The sequence below is a fragment of the Podarcis gaigeae genome (genome assembly GCF_964106915.1).
Source record: "Podarcis gaigeae genome assembly, chromosome: 13".
Classification (NCBI taxonomy): domain Eukaryota; kingdom Metazoa; phylum Chordata; class Lepidosauria; order Squamata; family Lacertidae; genus Podarcis; species Podarcis gaigeae.
In genome coordinates this window covers 34,994,339-35,020,609 of record NC_139689.1, presented here as the reverse complement: position 1 = coordinate 35,020,609, position 26,271 = coordinate 34,994,339, and the positions used below count along the sequence as shown (strand labels likewise).

The 26,271-nt window shown below is 46.2% G+C and overlaps 1 protein-coding gene across 2 annotated transcripts in view; it reads right to left on the bottom strand.

Annotated features, from left to right (window-relative positions):
* IGF2BP1 (insulin like growth factor 2 mRNA binding protein 1) overlaps positions 1-26,271 on the bottom strand; it is a 70,193-nt gene that overhangs the window by 2,334 nt on the left and 41,588 nt on the right. Inside the window, exons 3-15 of one of the 2 annotated variants that reach the window (XM_083709453.1) lie at positions 23,687-23,735; positions 21,797-21,848; positions 20,616-20,679; positions 17,086-17,367; positions 15,707-15,841; positions 14,955-15,077; positions 14,302-14,437; positions 11,440-11,556; positions 11,066-11,182; positions 9,865-9,939; positions 8,038-8,169; positions 6,763-6,876; positions 13-5,733 (exon numbers count right to left, since the gene is read on the bottom strand). In XM_083709453.1, coding sequence (XP_083565579.1) covers positions 5,641-5,733; positions 6,763-6,876; positions 8,038-8,169; positions 9,865-9,939; positions 11,066-11,182; positions 11,440-11,556; positions 14,302-14,437; positions 14,955-15,077; positions 15,707-15,841; positions 17,086-17,367; positions 20,616-20,679; positions 21,797-21,848; positions 23,687-23,735 — 1,489 coding nt within the window. In that variant the 3' untranslated portion in view covers positions 13-5,640. Of the gene's footprint in view, positions 1-12; positions 5,734-6,762; positions 6,877-8,037; positions 8,170-9,864; positions 9,940-11,065; positions 11,183-11,439; positions 11,563-14,301; positions 14,438-14,954; positions 15,078-15,706; positions 15,842-17,085; positions 17,368-20,615; positions 20,680-21,796; positions 21,849-23,686; positions 23,736-26,271 lie in introns of both variants that reach the window. The other variant, XM_083709452.1, reaches the window with a different exon arrangement.

Genomic DNA, 26,271 nt, shown 5'->3' with positions numbered 1-26,271 from the left:
GGCGGGACAAACAGGCCCAGTCCCAAAGGTATTGGTTAAACCTGGCCATCCAGCGAGTCAAATTAGAACAGAAGTCTTGTCTCTGCTAATATAGATGTCCATTGCAATGCAAAGATTGCTTTGCCCCACAGAACTCTTTTTCTCTGCCCTTCTTTCAGGGACGGCAAAAATTGATCCAGCATGACCCTAAACCCATGCTGATGTCAATGTGCTTGGCTTAAGATCACAGTGTTAGCTTCAAAAATCAGGTCACATATGCCTCTAGACTAAATCTCAATTATTTCTATGCAATTTGATTCCCAAATTGAGAGAGCTTAAAACCCAGAAATCTTGATTTCCCCAGAATCTGCACATTCGGATTGAAAGGTCCATTGCAGCAGCCTCTGAATGGAATTGAGATCTTTGGGCATGGTGTTCCATCCATGTGAGAAAGTCATATAGTTTGCTCTCTGCCCTGGACACATGATTCTTCCTGGGTTATTTTTGTTGCCCATGCTCACTACTCAGAACTGCCCTGGGGATGCCAGATGTGCAAGAAAGGGCTAATTTGTACGCAGAGTGGTACATTGCCTTCCCCAGTTGCCTCTGCAAAGGCGACTTGGCAGCTCGCCCTGCTGTTTTAAGACTAAGCAACATCGGGTGTGCCACAAGAATGGAAATCCTATATACACTTACTTGGAAGAAAGAGCAACTGAACTTGAGTGGAACTCACTTGCCTATAAACCTGTGTAGGTCCCAATCCTATGCACACAGACCTGGAGTTAAGCCCTCTTATAAGCTAGTGAGTGGGCGGGGCTTATTCTACACAGCAGGGAGTCAGGCCTGCAGGTCTTTTAGCTTAACAGGGGAATGTAAACACACCCAGAAGCATACTTTGGATGATACTGCTGCAAATCCATATGGCAGGAAAATTAGCACTGGATTCACCTGAGTTTTAAGCTCTCTGGAGCACTGTGGGGATTGGGTGGGTTTTCTTCAGGGGAACAGCGAGATTTAACCCATCAAGTGCCTGACTGAACACAGAGACAAAACTTTGTTCGGTAATCTGGCTGCTGGGCCGGCAGTTTCCTGTCCTTCACAGATACTCACAAATCCATTGTATTCATATTTGTATAACACATTTTTTCTCTCTCTTTCTTTTTAAAGTTCGCGTAAGAGTGACTGGGATCAGTAACCACTTTACATTCTTCTGATGTCTATATTTGGTATCGCCTCATAAAGACGTTCGACATTCCTGTGGCAGAAAAGATCTTTCCCTCCCCCCCTCCCAAAATTAAGTCATTCCAATTCTCAAGAAAACATTACTTTTGGTTTCAGTTTTAACCCCCCCCCCCCAGTTTTCCCTCCCTTCCCAACCCCCAGATCGAAATCCAAATATAATGGGGTTTTTTTGTTCATACTGGACTCCTCCATTTCCCTGGGAGCGGGATTCAGACACATTGGTTTGTTTCCTACAGCAGTACCCGGGGCGGGTGGTAATTTAAACCTGGGGTTCAAGGTCCTTGATAATGCTATCCTACACATGCACATCTAGGAGCAAGTCCCATTGAACTAAATGGGGCTTACCACTGAGTATGCACAGGTTTTCACCGTATAAGTCCCCAGGGTCACCCATTTCAGACATATGGGTTAAGATCAAGGAGGAAGCCATTTGCCCTGACACACTCGGCTTTCAGGTTCTCAGGGTCAGGGCAGACATCTTTCCCTTCTTTTTGGTATAACTAAGCGCTGAGGTTCCTTGAAAGTAGGGCAACGTGATACCAAAAGTGATAAGAGTTGGACGATCAACAGGTGGAGCTCCCCGGCCGAGACCTCTCCAAGTAACGCAACACTGCGATGGGGAGGAACTTCTGAAACCCTGTTCTGGAATTAACCAAAGAAGATTTGGGGATCTAATTCTCATAGACTGGGTGGGTGCCTGAAATCATGGGATTCTGGCCTGAGAAATTTTCGCCAACATGTCAACCAATTTCTTTTCTTCTGTTCCACCCCAACCCCAAGGGTGTGGTTTTAAAGCCAGGCTATGGCTCATGTGTCATGCAATCTAAGGACCTGTGTGTATTTAAAAACAACAACCACCCTCCATTGATCTAGCATTGATAGGTTGTAAAAGACCTTTTTGGGGTTTGGGCCATCAAGGGCAGAAGCAGGAATTCCCTACGTGGTCTCTGTGTGACCTCCGCTTGTCTCCACTGTGCCCCCCGGGGCACAAATCCCCTAAGCAGGGACAGGTCCGTGAATACACCCTCTCGCCGCCCCACCCAAGGCTGCTTCTGTGCATTTAAGCCACCAGCTGGCTACAGGTCTACCCTAGAGCAGGAGGTAATTTTCCAGAGGTGACCAAGGTGGGGGGATGGGGCAACTATAGCTTCTGTTCAACAGAACCTGGGAGCGGGTGGCTATTCCCCAGGGGAGTGCAGTCGGCTTTGCTCCATAGCAAAGACCTTGACATCCATTTAAAGTCTCTAGGCAGGGACATTCCAGAGAACACTGCATAGGTTTAAGCTGCAGTGATTTCATTAGGATTTAAGCATGCTCAATTTTTCTCTGGAGAGTGTCTGGCTAGTGTGAGAGGCATGTCAACTGCAGGCAGAAGCATAAACCCTGAAGTGTCCCTTGGAATTACGGGGATTGTGCGCATTTGAAGCAGGAAATGGGGTTTTATTTCATTTTAGTTTGATGTGGGTCTGGACTGAAACATCAAAATTTACACCCACAAATTCAAGAGAGTGGCACCGGAGTATAAAATAACCTTTCTTAAAAACAAAAATAAAAAGACAAAGCCGCCTTTTTTAACGATTAGGTTAAAAAAAAATTCATACGTTTTCAGCAAAAAATAAAAACTTGCTCAGCCATATCTGCTCTTCATGACTAAAATTTGGTTTGCAACCTTGGATTTTTATAAGAATCAGATGGCGCGTTTAAAAAAACCAAAACCACTAAAACCCCAAGTTTGGGTGTTTCTTATAAAAAATCTGCCCCCCGCAAAAAAAATTTAGAAAAAGGAAAAAGCTGAGTGAGTCAGATCAAGAGATGCTTCCGCAATTGCAGCAAGCTTCTCTGGGTTCAAGCCATAGCTTCTTCTTTAAAAAAATTGAACTGGATATATTTAAATCTGGTGACTTGATATTTCATGAGTATTCTAATTTTCTGGGACACATTCCCATGATTTCTGTCTTTTATCAGCGATGTTTTGCAATTCATTCCACCAGGACTCCTAATTAAGTATTTGCTGACTTTGGTGGATGGGGGAGATCAATGGGGAAGATCTTGACATGCTTCCCCATTGCTCGATTTTCTAATTATTTCAATACTTTCCCTGTCTTAACAAATGAAAATACCCAGGGCAGTTGGGTCATGGGGGAGAGAGAGAGAGGGAGAAAGAATGCACTTATTTCCTTAATTAATTAAGGAAATTGGGAGACTTTTCAAGGAAGCTGGCTCAATTCAGATACCACACCAAATACATGGTTAACAGCACAATCTTGTATGTGTTTACTCAGAAGGAAATCCCACTGAGTTTAATAGGGCTTACTCCCAGGTAAGCGACTAAGGGGTTGTAGTCTAAGGAAGCTCAACTTTGGTTTGACATACAGTGGTACTTTGGTTTGTATATGTCTCGGTTTGCATACGTTTTGGATTACAAACACGTCAAAACCGGAAGTGCGTGTCCCGGGTTGCAACCTTTTTTTGGATTACAACCCTTTTATTTATTATTATGAACAAAAAAATTTTGGAGGCCCCATTGGCCTAAGCGTGCCTTGGGTTACAACCTGTTTTGGTTTACAAACGGACCTCCGGAACGGATTATGGTTGTAAACCATGGTACCACTGTACTGTCTGCCCTGACAAATCATGTTTGTAATTTATCTGAATTGCTGGAACATAGCTACAACCTTTTCTCCAGCTCTGGAGGTCCTGGCACAGAAGAAACGGAAGCAGGAAACAGATAAGGAACTCTAAACCACCATTTCACTCTATGTCAGGAAGCTCAAACCATCGTGTGGCTTTTCCTTTATTGCTACTATAAACCATGGTTTGGTATCAATGTTTGAATCAAGCCATTGTGTGGTTTCTAGGGGGGAGACTTCTGAAAAGACAGGGTTATTGCCTTGTTTTCCCTCCCTACGTCTCTTTGATTTTGGGACAACTGGGATTATGTGGTGGCCAATTGAAGGAGAACCAAACCCTCCCCATCGGTTGACAATTTCTAAGAAAGAAGGGGTGGAGGAAACCTTAATATGTAGGTAGAATTCTATGCTCAAAATATATTTTGAGGAAACCTCTCAACGACATGTGTGTGCCATTGGGATGAAAAGTTGGGAGCTGGTTTTACTTTTAGGGCAGATATACATAAGCTGAGGGCGCATGGGTCCAGATAACCCTCAGCCTACTTGTGCAACCCTGCAAGACATCCTTCCCCACATGGTGCCCCCCTTCAGACGTTTTCACCTCCATTTCCCATCAGCCCTAGCCAGCATGGCCAAAGGTCAGTGGTTGTGGGAGGTGTAGTCCAAAAAACAACACATAGGGGGCGCCAGGTTGCAGAAGCCTGCTGGGAGTCTTAACTCGGGGCCGCAGCAAAGTGACAAGTGGGGCCTGAAGAGCAATTTTCAGTTCTGGAAACTGGTATGGAGCCGAGTGCCACCAGAAACCTAGAGATGAAAGCTGCCATGACCAAGCAAGGTGAAATTGTGGGATAGAAAACATAGTGACTTTGGAGTCGGGCTGCTTTCCTGATGGCGGCAAGGTCAGCCAAAGCGTCTTCTCCCGGGTCAAAACACTCGGCAGCTCCGGTTATTTGGGCACACGCCGCAGGAAGAAAAAACCCTGACAACCAGGCCTCACAGAGTTCCACAACCACCAACTCAAACAGAACTTGGGTCATCCAAAAAACAGGTCGAAAGGTTCGTTGGATAACCCTAGAGAATCTGGTCCCACTCCATTTTCCTTCTCCCACTGACTGGGAAAACTAATGTGGCTTTTGTTTTGTTTTTCGACGTGGGGATGTTGAGGGCAGATTAAGTTTCCCAAATAAATCCCTAAAAGTGTTTTTGATTGGGGGGAGAGGGGGTGTGATTTGCATGCCTTTGCTCTGCCCTTCGTCTGGTAAAAAGCACAGCAAACTGCATGGGAGGACGCTCCCGCCCCCTCAAGCTACTGGACTGCAACAGACTATGGGATCCGATTAGGATTTTTCTTTTCTATTGCCCGATCCAATTCCCCTCCCCGCTCCATATTTATGTGTGTATATATAAATATACATACACATACATACATACATCCTTACATACATACGTGCTGCATGCCTGAGGAATAAACACACATACACACACATATATATATATTATATATACACACAGCATGACCGAGGAGCCAATCGCACACTGCCTTTGGCTCGTGAGACATTAAGTCACCCGTCTACAAGAAAGTTACTAATGCCCTCCTACGGTAAACTGATTCCCAGCCACTCTTAGGGTTCTGCATCAACAGCTCATCACTCTTTCGGCTTGGCTTTGTTTCATCCGTTGTCAATGTCGTCCGTTCGTCCATCACTTCCTCTCTCTCTCTCTCTCTCTCTCTCTCTCTCTCTCTCTCTCTTTTGTTTTCTCTTTCACACACCCGGGGTAAAGAAACTTCCTATTTCCTCCGTGTTTGCGTCTGGCTGTTCTGCCCCTTCTGATGCTGTTGTTTCACCTGAGCGAGGATATCGCGTATTTTGCGTTGTGCCATCTGGCAAGAAAAAGATTTGGGGAGGGGGTTGAGAGAGAGGGCAAAGAGATTTACAACAATGGCACTGGCCTGATATGGTGGATCAACCTTCCCTAACTGGGTGACCGCCAGATGTTCTGGACCACAACTCCCATTACCTCTGTAGGCTGGGGCTGACAAACTCCATTAAGTACAGTCGTACCTTGGAAGTCGAACGGAATCCATTCCGGAAGTCCATTCAACTTCCAAAACGTTTGGAAACCAAAGTGCGGCTTGCGATTGGCTGCAGGAAGTCCCCTGCTGAAAAGGTTTTCTGACCCCTGGTTTAAACCATGGTGATTGGAATAAACCAGGTTCAGAAACCAAGGGTTGATCTTTGCTTGTGTCAATAAAAGGTAAAGGTACGCCTGCCCGTACGGGCCAGTCGTGTCCGACTCTAGGGTTGTGCGCCCATCTCACTTAAGAGGCCAGGGGCCAGTGCTGTCCGCAGACAATTCCGGGTCACGTGGCCAGTGTGACAAGCTGCATCTGGCGAGCCAGCGCACCACACGGAAACGCTGTTTACCTTCCCGCTAGTAAGAAGTCCCTATTTATCTAGTTGCACCCGGGGGTGCTTTCGAACTGCTAGGTTGGCAGGCGCTGGGACCGAGCGACGGGAGCACACCCCGCCGTGGGGATTCGAACCGCCGACCTGACGATCGGCAAGTCCTAGACGCTGAAGTTTTACCCACAGCGTCACCCGCGTTCCTTGTGTCAATAAACTATAGATTAAATGAACTACAATTTGTCCTTGCTGGGCGTACCAAACTGTGTCTTTAACCTGGGAGTGGGTGCTTCTTATACTGCTAAACCTGCTTTTTCCAAACTGCTGCCCTCGAGATTTTGTTGGGACTCAAAATTCCCATCATCCCTCACCATTGGCTACACAGGCTGGAGTTGATGCGACTTAAGAGTCCAACACTATCAGGTGAGGGAAGTCTTTAATCCACTTCTCATTTAACCTCTTCCACCCACGCCAATATGGCACAAATGATCTATTGTGGCCCCTACCTGGCTGGCGTAGAAGTGTCCAATGATTTTGACAATGACTTGCTCGTTCTCATCGGGAGTTTGGTCCCGCGGGACAACTACTTCTGCTGCTGTCAGGTTCTGCAGCTCGTTGACCTGTCGAGTGGAAAGACAGTAACGCTTAATTGTATTTTGATTTTATGAAACGAAGTAGCCCTAATTCCGTTCTCCTGCACTGCTGCTGCTCCTGCAGTCCAGCTTCACTCCACTTTAATAAGGCTAACTGGAGAACTTCAAGCTTGCCTGCGCTCAAGATCAACTTAAGCCATCTTATTCTGTATACTGTAACTTAAACACTAACATTCCCTTCCACTTACTCCTACAGATTCTTAAAAATAAGACTGGGTTCGAAGGTAACCACGCTTTGCACTATCCATAGTTAAAACTTCATGGTTTGTGCTTCAGACATGCAAATTATGGTTTTAGAGGTTTCTTCCTCCTTTTCCCCTAATATTTCTGGACACTGTTCTAAACAGTACCCTATGAGGGCACAGCATCACCCCAAATGATGGTTTTGTCAATGCAAAGGTAACACCACAAACTGTTACGGTATGCCCAAACCACTGCTGGCAAAACACTTCCAGGCATGACTTCAAATCATTCCTTGCTAGTCACTTGCATGCCCCTTTTTGTCAAGACAGTGTTGATTCCGGTATCATAAGAAACTATGGTCTGTCATTCTGTTTCTGACAGAAGCAATAAGAAATCACTCAAACATAAAAATCAAGAAAGAATGGGATTGTTTTAAAAATTAAGTATGATTCCCAAAGTAATACTTGGATGTGCCTAGAGTAAATTTCACACAAACACAACAGAGGAAAGATATTATATAAAGAGAAGGATGAAAGTTTGCTAGAACACAGTACAAAGATAAGGAATTAAAGAGAGATGACGAAGCTGTAAAGAGGTAGAGGGAAGTCAACTATTGTATTAATGAAATGAGATTGGATAGAAGAGTGTATAGATTATGTATGTTATATATGTTAATAGAGAAGAAAATATGATGCGTGTGGGGGGGAGAAACTATGGTCTAGTTCTGTTAGGATTCAACCTCTTCTAAACACTTGGCAGGTGTCAAAGTGTGAACCATGCCCCAGCTTTAACTTCTAGCTCTCACTTGCAGGCTCTCAATAAGTAATAACCAATAATAATCAAACACCATCATTGTGAGACACACTCCATACTCCATCTTGGGTCATGGCAGTGCCAGTGGTCTGACCCCAAAGCAGGCCTTGGCAGACCTGACCATTCACTTACCGTTTTGCCTCCTTTGCCAATGACTCTCCCTGCAGCCGAAGCGGGGACTCGGATGTGCGTCTCTAGCTTCACTTCTTCTTTGGGGCCAAAAAAGTTTTCCTCTTTAAGTTTGCCATAAATCCGCCCTTGAGCCTGAAGGGTGGGAAGGAAATGAAGAGACCAGGAGGATATTAATCAACCCGTTCCGGGGACACCCCTGGCCTTGTCCTAGCCCAGAAGACTTAGCGCTGGTTATACAGTGGTACCTTGGAAGTTGAACGGAATCCATTCCCGAAATCCGTTCAGCTTCTGAAACATTCGGAAACCAAAACGCAGCTTCAGATTGGCTGCAGGAAGCTCCTGCAGCCAATCGGAACCTGCGGAGGACATTTGGATTCCAAAAGTAGTTTGCAAACCAGAACACTCACTTCTGGGTTTGCGGCGTTTGGGAGCCCAAATGTTTTGAGAACTAAGCTGTTCGAAAACCAAGGTACGGCTGTATTTTAAAACTGTCAGGGACAGGCTGGATGGGGAGGAGTGGGGGGGGGAGCTGCCAGCCCAACAGCCCCCCAGGGAGGGCACCAAAGATGACACCTTAGAGTGTGAAGCCTGGTGGTGGGACACTGAGGAGCAGTCAGCAGATGGGACAAGCTGGAAGCTGATAGAAACAGGAGACTTGTGTGATCAAGGAAGGGTCAGGAGAAGGCAAGCCTTCCAGGACAGGATTGGAGGCTGAGAGTCAAAGCGTGCGACCAAGACAGTCCCAGTCCTGCTGACTCTCCTCCCCACTTGAGGAGGATCCTGCACATTGCTGAGCAACAGGCCAGACAGGTCCGAAGAAGGAGCCCACCCCCTTCGACACAGCCTTCATCTGCTTGGGGGGATCCAGAGTGAGAGGCTAGAGGGGAGAGGCACACCTAGAGCTTAGTGTCAGCAACAAATGCGTTGGGTTAATTGCTGTCTTGTTGCTCACTGAGAGCTCCATGACAAAAAAAAATCCCAAGGCACTTTTAAACAGTCTATTCTTATTCTTTTTTTTTTTTTACAAAGTAAAAATCATAGATAAATAAGAATAAAAATGTGTACCCCACCACCAAGACTATTCCAATGTAACTATCCAACCTCCCAAAATGTCAACACCCCCTGCGATGGCTTGACCCCTTTCCATTTTAACAGTACAAATTCTACAAACACCCTCCACATCTCCCCAAAATCATTTCTCCTGTGTATTCCCCGTTTTACCTTAATGGCACATGTTAATTTATCATTAATAGCTATACCCCACACCTCTTTGTACCATTCTTCCATTTTATATTCTGCTTGCCCCTTCCACTTCCTAGCTATCATAATTCGTGCAGCTGTCAATAAATTTGTGAGCAAGTTCTTCATATCCTGCAAATCTTCCACCCCGTCATAAATTGATAATAATGCTACCTCTGGACTTTTAGTCAGCTTTAAACCAGCGATTTCTGTTATCTCCCTAAACACCCTTTGCCAAAAAATACAGTCCATTCTTCTGACTATTGCCTCCCTTATTATTGAAATGTGGATGGTAATCTCCTCAGGGCAGAGACACCTCTCTCTCTCTCTCTCTCTCTCTCCTTGTGTTACTCTGTAAAGCATTGTGCATATGGATTGTGACACAATAGTGGTGATTAAATAATGATAAAAAACCAGTAACGGTAACATCTGGTTCTGCAAACTGATCTCACAGTGGCCAACTGGGTGCCTATTTGAAGCCTGTAACAGGGCCTGAGTAACGGCACTCAGTAAATAATGAAGACGATGCATGTAATCATGTTTAAGTCCCCCTGTGGCCACTGATCTGTAAGAAGGAAGGAAAGAAACCTTGAATTGGGCTTCCGGTGGTCCAGTGATTATCACCATTCGCACTTTGGAATCTGGCGTCTCTGGAGGAGCAATCTGAAGGACACAAGAGGAAGAACAGAAGGGAGAGCCATTTATCAGCAAAGCCTGGGATTTATTCCCCATCCCTCTACTCCCAAGATACTGAGTTCAGACTGAACTGAGCCAAAGGATGATCCATCCATTCTTGATGGCAATTATTGTGATTGTTATTTATTAGATGGCATCCCCTACACCTTCCACTAAAGGAGCCCAGGGCAAGACAGCTGCAGAAATCAATTAGGGAAGGGCCACAGCTCACTGGTGGAGTGCATGCTTTGGTTGCAGAAAGAAGGTCCCTGATCATATTCCTGGCATCTCAAGGTAGGACAAGAAAAAGCCTCTCCTACCTGGAAAACAGCTGGCAGTCCATGTGGACCAGGGGTGAGGAATACTTTTGGCTCAGAGCCAGATCCTTCTCAGTATTGGCCTCACATGCCAAACCTGACAAGTAGGCAGGCTGTATTAAAGCACTTTGCAAAAGGGCTCTTTGAGGTAGCCCCACAATTCTCCTTTAAGCAGGCAGGCAGCAGGCAGATACCTGCCATGCACAAGGCCTGAACCAAGAAGGACAAAACCTCTCTGTTCCTTTCTTATTAAATTATACACTGTTTCTGTTCAGTTTCTTCAGGATTTCTTTTCTCTCTGGGCTCTCTCTGTGTTATTTACCTGACTTTGCTAACAGGAGGCTGGGAAGAAATAAAAAGAATTTTGCATCACTCTTGGCAAACTGGCTGTGCCTTTGTAAAAAAGATTTGCCACAGATTTTAAGAACCCAAACTCTCAAGAATAGCAAGCAGAAGGGACAGTGCCAATAAGTTGCATCAACACAAGCATAACGGCATAATCCACTGGGAAGCTCCCCCATGAACCAAATAATGTAGATCATCTTGGATAGCTCAGTTGGTTAGAGCATGGTGCTGATAATACCAAGGTTGCAGGTTCCATCCCCGTATGGGACAGCTGCGTTTTCCTGCATTGCAAGGGGTTGGACTCTACAACTCTCTGATTCCAGGTTGCTCTTCCACAGCTCCCCTGAAGTTCAAATGGGACCCTGGGATGCCTACTTTGTTTTCTAGGACCATCATGGCTTGCATCAATCAACAAAACCAACAATAGGGATTAAACAGGATGGAACGGGCACCTTGATGGAGGCACTTGCGAATCTGGAGAGCTGTTTGATGTGCTGTCCCTTCTTGCCGATGATCGCACCCACAGCCTGGGCAGGAATGAAGACGTGCACCGTCTCTTGTTCAGGAGGCTGCCGAGATAAAAGTTTCTGGGGTCACCAGTCAGTATCAGTCCAACAGGATATCCCAAACTACTAGGTTTGAAACTGTTGTCTGCCATGCACCCACCATTGGCTGACTTGCTATGATGTCACAGAATGTTTGGTGCATGGGCTTGTTTGTTTTGGCATAACTTGCATGTGATTTTGTCTGAAGCTCACACACACGCTACAGGAAAAGGAAAGCTCTATGCTAGTGCATGTTGTGTGTAGGTTGAGCGCAAGCTTACCAAAAAAGAGCTGTATGGGGCTGCTCCAGAGACACTACTTGGGGGAGGAGGCACCGCATTGGAAGAGGCAGGAAAGAGGCCAACGGCAGCTAGGTTCAGCCCAGGTATCAGGTGCGACTGTAGCTAAAAGAAAAAGAGAGCGAGAAAATGTAATATGGCAAGCAAAATATTCATTTCTACCTTTTTACTCTGTGAATTCGCTGACAGCACTGAAATACTTCTCGCAGTGCAACGGTTTTGTCTTGCTTTTTGCAGACTGGTTCAATCAACTTGTCCTGATTTAGACAGTCAAGAAAGCAGCCAAAGGCTCTGTATAATAATCTTCTGCACCCATGGAAACAAGTTTGGGCACAGGTGGCATCCATACAGTAATTAGGGGACCGAAACACACTTTAGCACATTGCCACTTTCCATTATGCACCCAGGTTTCGGTGCACTGATCAGCTGCTCAAGGTAAACAAAGAGAAACTGTTCCGCAACCCCAAAGCAGTGAACCCGACACATTTATGAAGCACGGTGCAGCACAAGCTATGAAGTGGGAGCAGAGAACTCAGAAGAGCAAGCTCACGTCACTCTTGGAATTCCCCAGGTGGCTTTAGGCAAGGCACCGTGGTGCAACTCACAGAATTTGGCAATTGAGGACAACACTGCAGACTTGTGGGCCTCGGACAACCTCCTTTCTCCATTCACATGCATAGGTCCCTGTGGCGATCACACAGGGGCCCCGGACGTTTGACGGTCTATTGACCCTGTGCCACCACCGTGATTGCTTTCTTTGTTGCCACCAACCCGTTTCTCCTCACGGGTACACACGGAGTCCAGACAGTTGCTAACATTAACAAATAATCAAGTTTATTTTATAGGCATGAACAAGCTTATGGTTTCAATTAATTTTTCTTGGCAGATTCTTAATTCCTTAACTGTCCTATACGTTCCTAACAACTTTAAACTGATTATTCCAACTATCTATCTGACTCCGCCAAACAATTCCTCTCACTCCCTCACCACACAACTCGACCAACCCACAGACTTAACCTCCCTCTTCCTTCTTCAACTCTCAACTGACTTTCACACCACTCCGACTCTCACTCTAACTCCTCCTTTCAGTTTCTCTCTGGCCAATCACATCACACGCATTTAACCCTTTCCTTATGACCCACCTAGGAGGCAAACACCACATACCCCTCCTCCACTTCCTGCTTCTTGCTAACTACAGTCAGTGTCAAGCTATGGTGGGTGTGAATCTTGCAACAGCCATTTGCACTCTGGAGGTAAGGGACTAACCTGAGATTGAAAATTCAGGCTCCACCGCATACTATGGCTAGCAAAAACCAGAGAGACGGGAGCCCAGGTGCAAGATGGAAGAAGTGGGAGCCCAGAAAGCCACAGAGATGCTGCTGTTTGCCAAACCATGGTATGACATTGGCCTGGTGCAGATATTCATGTTCTATCTTAATAATCCAGGTCGTGCACACTTGCACATAACCCCTTTGTTGCGGCTTTCCTCCTGCCTTCACATGAGTGCAGGAGAAGACAGGAAGTTGCAATCAACTTCCTGTTACCTTCTAATTGGGAACTGTGGCTCATGGCTTCCAAGCAAGCCAGGATCAGAAGCCAGCTTTAAAACACAGCGTAAGGTTGACTTATGAATCCTGGCTTGTTTGGGAGCTATTAACCATAGCACCCGCTTTGCGTGTTATTAGGAAGCTGCGGTTAACTGTGGCTTCCTGGCTTTTTTGTTCACTTGCGCCAAGGGAGAATCAAAAGGGCTGCCCATTATTCGCACACTGGGCATTAATATCCCATTGCCTGTGTTCATTAAGCCAGAGGCTGATTGCCCATATGCAACCAATACATCAGAATTAAGTCTTTCTCAGCCTCCATCTACTATAGAGAATAACAATGCCTACCAATTATTGTAAAGATTACTGCAATCTGAACATTCAAAAAGCCCTATGTCAATATTATATATTGCTACTACTACTACCAGGGCCTTCTCGGCAGTGGTGCCCACCCTGTAGAACGCCCTTCCGTCAGAAATCAAGGAAATAAACAACTATCTGACTTTTAGTAGACATCTGAAGGCAACCCTGTTTAGGGAAGTTTTTAATGACTGATGCTTTATTGTGCTTTTAATTCTGTTGGGAGCCGCTCAGAGTGGCTGGGGAAACCCAGCTAGATGGGCGGGGTATATATAATAAATACATTATAATTATGGTGGGTTCATTTACGACCAACCTTCTCTGTTTCAGGGCCTCTGCTTCAAATCAAGAGAAATGCACATATTTCTTCTTAAAAGTTATTCCACCTGTCATTTAACAGCCTCTCTTTTCACCACTTAACTTATTATGATGTTGCAACCAAGTTAGCAAAAGTTTCTAGTCCACAAGAATTTCTATCACCCCACCTGCCCTTCTGCACCCTGCATTATTTGTCATACCATTATAACCTATAAAAGGAAAAGAAAGTATGGCAGAGAGAAACCAATGCTATTCAAAGTAACAATGCAGAACCCAGTGCCTAAGACAGGCATCCCCAACCTGAGGCCCTCCAGATGTTTTGGCCTACAACTCCCATGATCCCTAGCTAACAGGACAGTGGTCAGGGATGATGGGAATTGTAGTCCAAAATATCTGGAGGGCTGAAGGTTGGGGATGCCTGGCCTAAGAATTAAGATTCCCAAGTCCACAACCAACTAGGTAATGGCTTTTGAAGGATAACGTATTCATACAAAGCAGCTGGATGGATTTCGGAGCCTTTAGATGGAAAGCCAGTGATTCCAAGACAGATAGCAGTAGCTCTAGATGGACTGTCTTTAGAGCTTCTAAATGCCCAGAGAAAGTGCAACATAAGCAGACTCACACTCATAGCCGCCACATCGTTCTCATAGGCTTCTCTCACTTTCTTCATGATCTCTTGCTCTGCTTTGCAGCAGTTCTCAATGGAGCCTTTCACAGTGATGGTCCTTTCAGGGTTGTACAGGGTCAAATCCTGCAGCCTGGGGAGGAAAGGAAGCAGCCTTTCATGCAAGTGTCCCCAAATCCTTGCCCAACTTGGAGCAACATGCATAATCTCATTTCATTTTTGACTGCTGTTTTGTGCAAATCTGGTACAGTGAAAAATACGTTAAAAAAAAACAAAAAACAAAAATTTATTTATTTATTTTTAAAAAGTGAGTGCACACAGGTAACTAAATGTCTGTGGACATGCCCACAATGAGCCTCAGGTTTCTAGGACTTATGATGGGCAGGGAAGTAACTAACTGAGGGGAGAGGACAACAACACACGGTACAAATATACCCTTTGCCCAATAGTATTGGCGGGAAACTCCTGAGGTAGATTATGAAGGCATAAAATAGAAAGTGCTCCTGTGTGGATGAAGGGAAACACAGATTCAACACTCCATAGCGCCCTAGTGTGAACACAGCCTAATTTGAATACAATACTTTTTAATATATAAAAAGGGGGTCAAAACGAAAGGGGGTGAGGGGATAGAATGGAGAAGAAAGCCTTACGAAGAGATGGTGATCTTTGTCTCTGTGTCCTGCTCCACTTTCTTCAAGTTGCGGCCTTCTTTGCCGATCAGCCGTCCCACGAAGTTGTTATGGGCTAGGATTTTCAGGGGCACTTCATCAGCCCTGCACGAGGGGGGAGAAGTTGGGGGGGGAGGGGTGAAATCAGAGGGTTGGACTCCCACATTCTGACATGTTCCTGAGGTCAATTCCAGGCAACCTCTTACGCCTTGGGACACCAACCCCTGAACAGACAGGCCTCTTCTGGAAGCTGTAGGTGGACTGTCTCGCCAGAGTGGTGCATGCTCTAGTTATCTCCCACTTGGACTACTGCAATGCGCTCTACGTGGGGCTCTTTGAAGGTAATCCGGAAACTACAACTAATCCAGAATGTGGCAGCTAGACTGGTGACTGGGAGTGGCTGCCGAAACCATATAACACCGGTCCTGAAAGACCTACATTGGCTCCCAGTATGTTTCCAAACATAATTCAAAGTGTTGGTGCTTTAAAGCCCTAAGCGGCCTCGGCCCTGTATACCCGAAGGAGCGTCTCCACCCCCATCATTCAGCCCAGACACTGAGGTCCAGCTCCAAGGGCCTTCTGGCGGTTCTCTCCCTGAGAGAAGTGAGGTTACAGGGAACCAGTCAGAGGGCCTTTTCGGTAGTGGCGCCCGCCTTGTGGAACACCCTCCCATCTATCCAACTATCCAATAAGCCAACGCCACACTTTGTGCCAACGACAGCCCACAGCCTTACGTCTTGGTGTCTTTTGCCTCCTTCTGCATGATTTCCAAAATCATCTTGCAAGCGGCAGAACAGCCCTCTGGGGTCGAATGGATACTGATCGCTTTCTCTGCTGCCCCGGCGTTTTCCTTCCGGTGCACATCGATTCTGCAGGGAAGGGAGAGAAGAGCCAGCTGCTTGAGTAGCAAAACTCGGATCACAGCATGCGCCTGAAGAACCAGAAATCCAAAGTCCACCCTACAGATGCTTCAGAAACTTGACTCCCCTTGGCTGCTCCTCTGCCGCTGCCCAGCCTCCCCATCTTTACTACAAATCTTACAATCCTTCTCTTTGCCCCTTCCATATCCATCTTGTCAACCTCAGGAAGATCTGTAAAACTCCCCAGGCAAGAAAAAGGCTATTTGTAGGCCTTCTTAGACATACAGTAAAGGAACATTTCCACAGTAGAAGTAATTTTGAATCTCGAACAATGAACAATGGAGCTCTGGGACTGGGACTGAGGTGGCCTGCGTTAAAACTCCTCCTCAGCCATCAAGCTCACTGGGTTAGTTCCTGGGCTAGTCCCTGTCTCTCAGCTTAAGCTACGTCATGGGGCTGCAGTGAGGGGAAAGGGAAAGAGGGAATTGTTTTCTTAGAGAAAGGGTAGCACAAAAAACGAAATAATATATCATTTCCCAGTGGATTGGGTCTCCATGAGCCAGGTAATAATAAGGGGAACATTTGTACCTCACAGGGTATGGCACTCCACAAACGGGGGACCATCACTGAAACTACCCTGTAGCGGGTCAATAATGTGTGCACGTGTGTGTGTGTACACACACACACACACACACCCCACACGTATATATTATATAAAGACACACACACACTCTTGTAAATAAATAAATTTTCCAATGTGCCACCCTTAACAGCACCCACATCTGCAGCCTGAGGTGCCTTCTAGACCCAAGAGCAGGCACACTTTTGTTCTCTGAATCCCAACCCCCAGGCCTCTGACCCGCCAGTCTTAACAGCTTAAATCCTTCTGGGCTAAGTTTCCACCAGAGCATACTCCAAGTCGCTTTATTTGCCTAGGGAGAAGGACAAGATGGCGCCTCCCATAGACCAACTGGGCTTCAACAGCGTCAACAGGACAGGGCCTTCCATTCTGCCTAAGCCCTGCAGGACATCTGAAGGGATGCGACGCAGCTTGCCTGGCTCACACACCACTGTGCCTTCCAGCACCTCACCCCCCAGCGTCTGAGGCAGACATCTCACTCTGCCCAACGATAGGGCCGGCCTTGTGTCCCATGCAGCACCTAGCACACTCTTGGCAGCGAATCAGTGCAAAGGTGTAGCAGTAAGCAAGCGGGGTTGCTATGGAAACACTTGCTAAGCTAGCAGGGCCTTACTTGGACTGCGTCTGCTTGGTGATGTTGCGGATGGTGGCACCTTCTTTGCCAATGATGGCTCCCACATACTGGGTGGGAACGAGAAGGCGGAGGGGAATGTCTACCGGCTGCTGTTTCACGGGTGCTCCTGAAGCCACGGGTGAACCTTGCCTCGGGGCGCCCCGCGATCCAAAGCCCCCTCGGCGCCCGTTCTCTGCACCCTGGACCGTTTGTTCATCGGGGATGTAGGAGACCTTCAGTGCGTGGTTTTCCAGTTGGTGGCCGTTTAGTTTCATAATGGCTCTGAAGACAAGACGGACAGATACACAGAGAGAGAAGGCGCTCAATTAACTCCACTTAAAACTAAAATCAGCACATCTGCAGTCAAAAGAACTGTCTGGTTAGTTAAAATCTGCATGTGAAATCAAATCCTCCTCCTACTGTGTGCAGTCTTAGCCAGCTTGCTTTAATCCCCAACCAGCTGACAACTTTTCCTTCCCTCACAGAAGCTGGACTTCAAACTACTCTCTGTTCCATGCCACCACCACAGCAGCTCTGCCAATTCACACACCAGAGGCTTCACTATGAGACGCACCACATGCTGTATTATTATAGGGGTGGAGTCATGGCAAGGCCGATATATAAAACAGCCAAGAACATATAGGAACAAGGCCATCTTGAAAAGCCGGAAGGTTCCTCATGCATGTGCCCCCACCCCTTTTTGAAACCCATGAGCCCTCTTCCCTCTTCCAATTGCCACAGGGCTTGCTTCTCATTTCCAGTGATTTTTTAAATTATTTTTTTTGCTCTTCCCTTCTCCCTATTCACTTCCGACAAAGGGAAAGGAAGCTGATATACGGACAGTTCTCTCCCCTCCACCACCATTAATTTGAAATAGCCATCAGTAATGGCATTTTTTTAAAAATCACTTCAAATGTTTTTTATCGCTACACATTAAGATTTTGTCAAGATGTACATTTCACCTTAAACTAAATGTGATGAAATGGTTTTGGAGGTGGAGAATGTATGAAGGAATACACACACACACACATAGTATTTTTTCCGTCTATAAGACGCCCCCCATGTATAAGACACCCCCTATTTTTGGGGACACAGATTTAAGAAAATGGGGGGCTTCATGTATAAGACGCCCCCTAATTTTTGACATTATTTTTAAGGAAAAAACCTAGTCATACACGGAAACATACGGTGTGTTTGTGTGTGTGTATATATATACATATACATACTGTATATGTATACACACACACACACACACACACACACATTCTCTGGCCTTGCTTTCTTAAGGCATGTTGTAATCCTAGATCTCTAAGGAGTTTACCACAAACAATCAATCAAACAAACAAACAAGCTTCTTTATTTATTTACAGTGGTAAAGTAAAGGTAAAGGTACCCCTGCCTGTACGGGCCAGTCTTGACAGACTCTGGGGTTGTGCGCCCATCTCACTCAAGAGGCCAGGGGCCAGCGCTGTCCGGAGACACTTCCGGGTCACGTGGCCAGCGTGACATCGCTGCTCTGGCAAGCCAGAGCCACACACGGAAACACCGTTTACCTTCCCGCTGGTAAGCGGTCCCTATTTATCTACTTGCACCCAGAGGTGCTTTCAAACTGCTAGGTTGGCAGGCGCTGGGACCGAGCAGCGGGAGCGCACCCCGCCGCAGGGATTCAAACCGCCGACCTTTCGATCGGCAAGTCCTAGGCGCTGAGGCTTTAACCCACAGCGCCACCTGCGTCCCAATTTACAGTGGTACCTCAGGTTAAATACATAATTCGTTCTGGAGGTCTGTACTTAACCTGAAACTGTTCTTAACCTGAAGCACCACTTTAGCTAATGGGGCCTCCTGATGCCGCTGCGCCGCTGGAGCTCAATTTCTGTTCTCATCCTGAAGCAAAGTTCTTAACCCGAGGTAATATTTCTGGGTTAGCGGTGTCTGTAACCTGAAGCGTATGTAACCTGAAGCGTATGTAACCCAAGGTATCACTGTATTTGAGGTAAACTCATCAGAGATCTAGGATTACAACATTCCTTAAGAAAGCAAGGCCGGAGTATAATTTTAGTAATGGGCTGCAGTTCCACACAGCCACCTATAGATGGGGGTGTTACCATTAACAAGGCCACATTATAGGACAACCTGGTAACACATCCCAGCATCCCAACACATGGCGGCGGCTGCTACCTTTAAATCCGATAGTGCAATTCTTTTTTCTTTCTTTTTTTTTTTTTGATGCTGCTGCAACCCCTACTATTTCTACACATTGCATCATGGCAGGGGGAGAGAAGGGTGTCCAGTCAGGAACCCTTTTGTTGCTTTTGAGATGCTTCTGTGCTCAGAGTTTGGTGATGAACTGCCATGTTTTTGCTCAATTGCTTTTTACAAGCCCAGTCATGGTCACCCAAATAACTTCCCTGTGGTGTTCTTCTGCCGTTTCTCATGCTGCAGAAAGCCAACCATTGCTGAGGTGAGAGCTTTAAACCTCCCTGTCCAGCCCAGTACTCTAATGGGGAGGCGAACCACCCCTCCCTTCTCCAGTCATCAAGTAATAATAATAATAATAATAATAATAATAATAATAATAATAATAACAACAACAACAACTACTACTACTACTACTACTTATACCCCACCCATCTGGCTGGGTATAAATTATTATTTCCCCAGCCACGCTGGGCAGCTTCCAACAAAATATTAAAATACAGTGGTCTGTTAAACATTAAAAGCTTCCCTAAACATGGCTGCCTTCAGATGTCTTCTAAAAGTCTGGTAGTTGTTCTTCTCTTTTGACATCTGGTGGGAGGGTGTTTCACAAGGCAGGTGCCACTACCGAGAAGGCCCTCTGCCTGGTTCCCTGTAACTTGGCTTCTCACAGTGAGGGAACAGCCAGAAGGCCCTCAGCGTTGGACCTCAGTGTCTGGGTTGAATGATAGGGGTGCACAGATCAATTGAGGAGAGGGTTGTTTGCCTCTATTTGGGAGACTAAGTCACCACTGTCACACGACCCCTGAGAATGTGGTCCCAAGAAGAGGAAGAAAATGTTAGTCAACTGTGTAATACTGAACATTGCTTTGATATCACGGGGGGGGGGGAGGGATGAGACATATAAATGCACTTAAATAAATACAGTGGTACCTCGGTTTAAGAACAGCCCTGTTTATGAACGATTCAGTTTACAAACTCCGCAAAACCAGAAGCAGCGTCCCGGTTTGCGAACTTTACCTCGGTCTAAGAATGGAATCCGAACGGTGGAAGGGCACTGGCGGCAGGAGGCCTCATTAGGAAAAGCACGCCTTGGTTTAAGAACAGACTTCCGGAATGGATTAAGTTTGTAAACCGAGGTACCACTGTAATAAACAAGTCACAGACTTTGCAACAGAAATAAATTAAGGAGGCAGGCAGCAGCAAATGCATTTTGGGTTGTTGTTGTTTTTTTTGCCAGCCACAGATTTTGACGCCCTGCGCAGAATTGTGAACACACCCAAGGACCAAGTCAGATAACAATTACAAGCCAATAAGGTACTTTAAAAACTCACTGTCTGGTCTGTTCCCGGTTGGAGTAGGTGACGTTGACAACCGCCGTCTCACTGTCCGTATTCACTTGCACGTGGAGGAAGAAGAAATCTCGGTTAGCTAAAGCAGGCACCCATATCATCAATAAAAATAACTCTGTATAAAACAAGCTCAACCCTCACCACCCATGAGAGAAAGCAAGGGCTGGAGCTTAAAGAAGTTTGTTTTTTCACAATTCCCAGCAGATTGGACCACAGGGGTGGTGTCAGGATGACCAGGCACCTGTTCGACAGCCCTGGGCTCAGAAGGACCCACACTGAACCCTGCCATTTCCGCTAGGTATTGTGTGTGGCATTATTGCTGCCCCTGTTGTCTGCGGTGACATATATGTGTCTAAACCCACACACATGTCCAGCACTCACGTGTATTCATACACGCATACCACAAAGAGATTTGGGATCTTCTGCTAGAGTTATAACATGTGTCTGTTTACGAATATGCGTTTCACCCTTAACCATATGCCACAAATTCTGTCCTGAGCTGAGTCTATGCAATATGTTATGCTGTAACCTCACACCCTGAGATCACTATGTGTAAGGAACAGCAGTCCAGAAATCTGGTAAATGAATGAATAGCAAAGGGGTCAGAATGCCATCTGTCAGGTATTGAGTCTGTTGAGATTCCTGCATCGCAGGGGGTTGGACTAGATGCTCCTCAGGGTCACCACCCTACAATTCTATGATTAAAGGTAAAAAAAAAAGGTACAGGACCCCTGGATGGTTAGGCCCAGTCAAAGGCGACTATGGGGTTGTGGCGCTCATCTTGTTTTCAGGCTGAGGGAGCCAGCATTTGTCCACAGACAGCTTTCTAGGTCATGTGGCCAGCAGGACTATACCGCTTCTGGCACAACTGGACACCGTGATGGAAACCAGAGCGCACAGAAACACCGTTTACCTTCCCACCGCAGCAGTACCTATTTATCTACTTGCACTGGTGTGCTTTCGAACTGCTAGGTTGGCAGGAGCTGGGACAGAGCAATGGGAGTTCACCGCATTGTGGGGATTCGAACCACCGACCTTCTGATCAGTAAACCCAAGAGGCTCAGTGGTTACAACCTATTTCATCCATTGCCCTGGTCTGGTTCCTGTCTTTTGCTCCAAGGCCCACCCATATACATTCTCTGAAACATCTCAAAGGTCCTTACCTTGTTCACAGTTTTCCACAGTACCATACTGAGCTAGCAAACCATCCAGAACCTATTCAGATGTGGAAGAAAAAAAAAGAAGTGGTTTGTGGAAGAGAAAGAAAGAGAAAAGAGTTATACTGAAAATTTCACCAAAGGTAAAAATCAGGAAAGGAAGCGCCAAAAATGAAGGACAAAACAACAACAGCCCACAGGAGATGAACATTTAAAGTCGTGCCTCTGCCCCCCCCCCAAAAAAAAACCCCTGGGGAGTCTGGAGCTTGTAAAGAGTGCTGTGAGTTGCTAGGATACCCCGATTCCACTTCCAGAACTACAATTCCCAGAGTTCCCTGGGAAGAGGGATTGACGACCAATTGGATAATTGTAGCTCTGTGTGATGTGAAATAGGAATATCTTGAGAACTCTCAGAGCCCCTAACAAACCACAGTTCCCCGGATTCTTTAGAGGGTGCCCTGAGTGTTTGAAGAGGCAAGGTTACTTTCTTAAATCTATACTGAAGATGGAGCCAGGGTCTCAAAGCGGAACCCAAAAAAACCTGAAAATGTACTCATACAGTATGAAACATAATATTGTAAATACCTCACCACCCATATATCTATAACACGCACCTGACCATAACACGCACATCGTTTTTAGAGCAGGAAAACAAGGGAAAAAACATTCTGAATGAAACAATGGATGTATCATTTTTGTGCTTCATGCTGTGGCCACAGACATGTGATCTGATGGTGAATTTGGGGTGACCCAATGCAAAAATCCTGAGAATCCCTGTGGATCCATGCTTTGTAACCACGTTTTTGCACCATTGCAGCCCCAGGCAACAGTGGGTGTGTGATTTTTGGGGGGCAGGCTGTAGCCATGGACATGCTATGTGCTCTGATGGTGAATTTGGGCTGACCCAATGCAAAGATCCTGAGGATCCCTGTGGATCCATGCTTTGTAACCACGTTTTTGCACCATTGCAGCCCCAGGCAATAGTGGGTGCGTGATTTTTGGGGTGCAGGCTGTAGCCATGGACATGCTATGTGATCTGATGGTGAATTTGGGGTGACCCAATGCAAAGATCCTGAGGATCCATGTGGATCCATGCTTTTTAACCACATTTTAGGTGGGGAGGGAAGGAAAAACACAGAACGGACAAGGAGCACGAGAGGGGTGTGCAGAGAAGCAGCTGGCTAAGAATGCAGGAGAGGGGTATAACGGGAGGGAGGAAAGGAAGGCAAAAGTTTTCCCTCACCTACCCACCCAAGCCAGCCAGCTCTCGCGCGCTCTCTCTCTCTCCCTCCTGCATGTTTTCAGCAGCACTCTGCTTTCCCCTCTGCTTGCCTGGAGGGGAGGGGCTTTCCCTGCTCTTTGTTCCGTTTGAGCAAACACAGCAAGGAAACAGAGGGGGGTGGGCAGTAAGACCCTGAGGCAGAATGCAGGAAAGCAGCCGCTTCCTCTTTTCAGGTTTCCCCTCTCCGTGATGCGCGATTTGATTTTTGCCTGATTTTTCGGCTCCAGGGACCACACATTCGCTCTATAACACGCACAGACATTTCCCCTTCCTTTTTAGAAGAAAAAATCTTCGTGTTATAGAGGGAAAAATACGGTAAACACATTTCAGCGGTTAGACTAGCTAAATACCATGCACCATTGTTTAGGAAATGCATGAGTTGCAAGAGGGAAACTCCATTTAATCTGGTCTCTTTCCTTTCGCTCCAGAGGGATTCTTTTCTTTGCAACGAAAGGGAATCAGAAAATCTAATAATTAATCTCCATTGCTCTGCCCCATTCACACATCTCAAAGTATCCCAAAGCTCACTCATCCAGCATGCAGCTTCCAGTTTATTAAAAAGACATTTCAGATACAGATGCTAAGACTATGCACTTGTCAGAGACCTCACTTACCTCCCATCGTAACTGAGGGGGGATGTTCCTTATCTGAATTTTGCGGCTCCTAAAACAAAGGATAAATTTTATTTATTATTTGTTTGTTTTCTATACTGCCCTATACCCGAAGGTCTCAGGGCGGTTCACATAATTTTAATTATTGTACTGTAGGATTAACATCTGATAAGGCTCCTGGGACCTTAAACATCTTTATGACATGCAGAAATTCAACAGATGAAGCTTTCCTCAGTCTTGATCTGCAATTGTGCCCCAAACCATTTTTAGTGTTTGTTTTGAAGATTTTGAGGCTGCCCTATGAAGGAAACTTCCTCTCCGAACAATTTACAAAATTAAAATACATTTCCACATGCAAAAATCAAATAAAAACAAATTCCACACCTCCACACACCCAGGAACAATAATCCTATTATTAGAAAACCAATCTGAAAATTCTGTCTGACAACAATGCTACAAGATTCTCTAGAGAGGACCTCAAGGCTGCTCCTCGTATACTGTAAAAGAAGGTTGTCTACAGATTACAAAATAATAATAAGCTAGAATGAATCTGGTGCGTTCAACGATTGCATACCCATGATCAGTGCCCATGAACTTGTACAGTGTGCTCCAGACCTCTGCAACAAACCTATTAAGATAGTCTGCCCCCAGAGGCTTATGGACTTAATTGGCTTTTAAAAGACTCTGGAAACTCATTTTACAGATAAAAATGGCTCGCGTCCAACTCAACGGGCTGTATGCGTGGCCGGTCCTGCACCAGACATGTCCAGTCCACCGCCAGGTCATATCTGGTCAGATAAGGAGAGTGCTACTGTTGCCTTTGCAAGCAGTCAAGATATTCAGAAAGACATGCACCATCTCCCTCCTTCTCAGGGAAGAATTACCAGCTACTTTAAAAGGACTCGGGCTGCAGTCAGAATTCGAGCCGTCATCACCTAATCCAGGAGAACCAGAACACCATCAGCCAGTTTCGAACTCAGCATGGGTTGGTCAGCTAGGTGAGCATATCTCACCACAGTGGTACATGCTCTGGTTATCTCCCACTTGGACTACTGCAATGCACTCTATGTGGGGCTACCCACTGGGAAATTACAACTAATCCAGAACGCAACAGCTAGACTGGTGACTGGGAGCAGCCGCTGGGAGACCATATAACACCGGTCCTAAAGGATTTTCACTGGCTCCCCCTATGTTTCAGAGCACAATTCAAAGTGCTGTTGCTGACTTTTAAAGCCCTAAACAGCCTCAGCCCTGTATACCTAAAGGAGCGTCTCCAACCCCATCGTTCGGCCCAGAGACTGAGGTCCAGCTCCAAGGGCCTTCTGGCAGTTCCCTCACTGTGAGAAATGAGGCTACAGGGAACCAGGCAGAGGGCCTTCTCGGCAGCGACGCCCTCCCTGTGGAACGCCCTCCCGTCAGTTGTCAAGAACATAAAGAACTACATAACTTTTAGAAGTCGTCTGAAGGCAGCCCTATATTGAGAAGTTTTTTATGTTTGGTGTTTTATTACGTTTTTATATGTGCTGGAAGATGCCCAGAGTGACTGGGGAAACCCAGCCAGCTGGGCAGGGTATAAATAATAAAATGGCTGTTGTTTGTTTGTTCTGAAAACATACACACATCTATCTGGCCCAGGCACTCATGTATTAAAATTTTGTTGTTTGCGAATTCCTGTCTATCTATAAGCAGTCTGGTTCCAGTCTTTGCAAGCGGACAGAGACAGATTTGGTCATTCAGATGGACAATTTACTTGTAGTCCTGGACTGAGGGGGTGCAACCCCATTGGTCTTACTAGGCCCCAATACACTTGATCAGGAAGCGCTGCTGGGATGCCTCAGGGATTTAGCATGGATTAGAGGCACTGATATACAGTGGTGTTAACCTCTCCAGGCATGCTCAGAAGATAAGGCTTGGCTAACTTCCGTTTGATGGCTGTTAACTTGTGGGAGACAGGGTTAAGCTAAGGCTAGCATCTAGACCAGCCTTTCTCAACCTGTGGTTCCCCAGATGTTGTTGAACTGCAACTCCCATCACCCCTAGCTAGCAAGGCCAGAGCTCAGGGATGATGGGAGTTGTAGTCCAACAACATCTGGGGAACCACAGGTTGAGAACCACTGATCTAGACCATGGGTAGGGAAACTTAAGGCCCAGGGGCTGGATCTGGCCCAATCGCCTTCTAAATCCGGCCTGCGGATGGTCTGGGAATCAGCGTGTTTTTACATTAGTAGAATGTGTGCTTTTATTTAAAATGCATCTCTGGTTTATTTGTGGGGCATAGGAATTTGTTCCTTTTCTTCTTTTCAAGATATAGTCCAGGCCCCCACAAGGTGTAAGGGACAGTGGACCGGCCCCCTGCTGAAAAAGCTTGCTGACCCCTGATCTAGACCTTCCAGTTAAAGATCCTTGAGCTGCAAGCTTGAGGCCAACAGCAGCAAGTAACCTGTCTGTTGATCCGAAAAAAGCAGATGATCAGGCTCTGGGGCTTCTTCCTGCCAGAAATTGCAGGGATCCAATGCTCCATGCTAACTATTTCCCTTCTGCGCCTGAAGGCGGCTTTGAGTTCTTTGAGGAAGCAGGAGGCGCTGTGG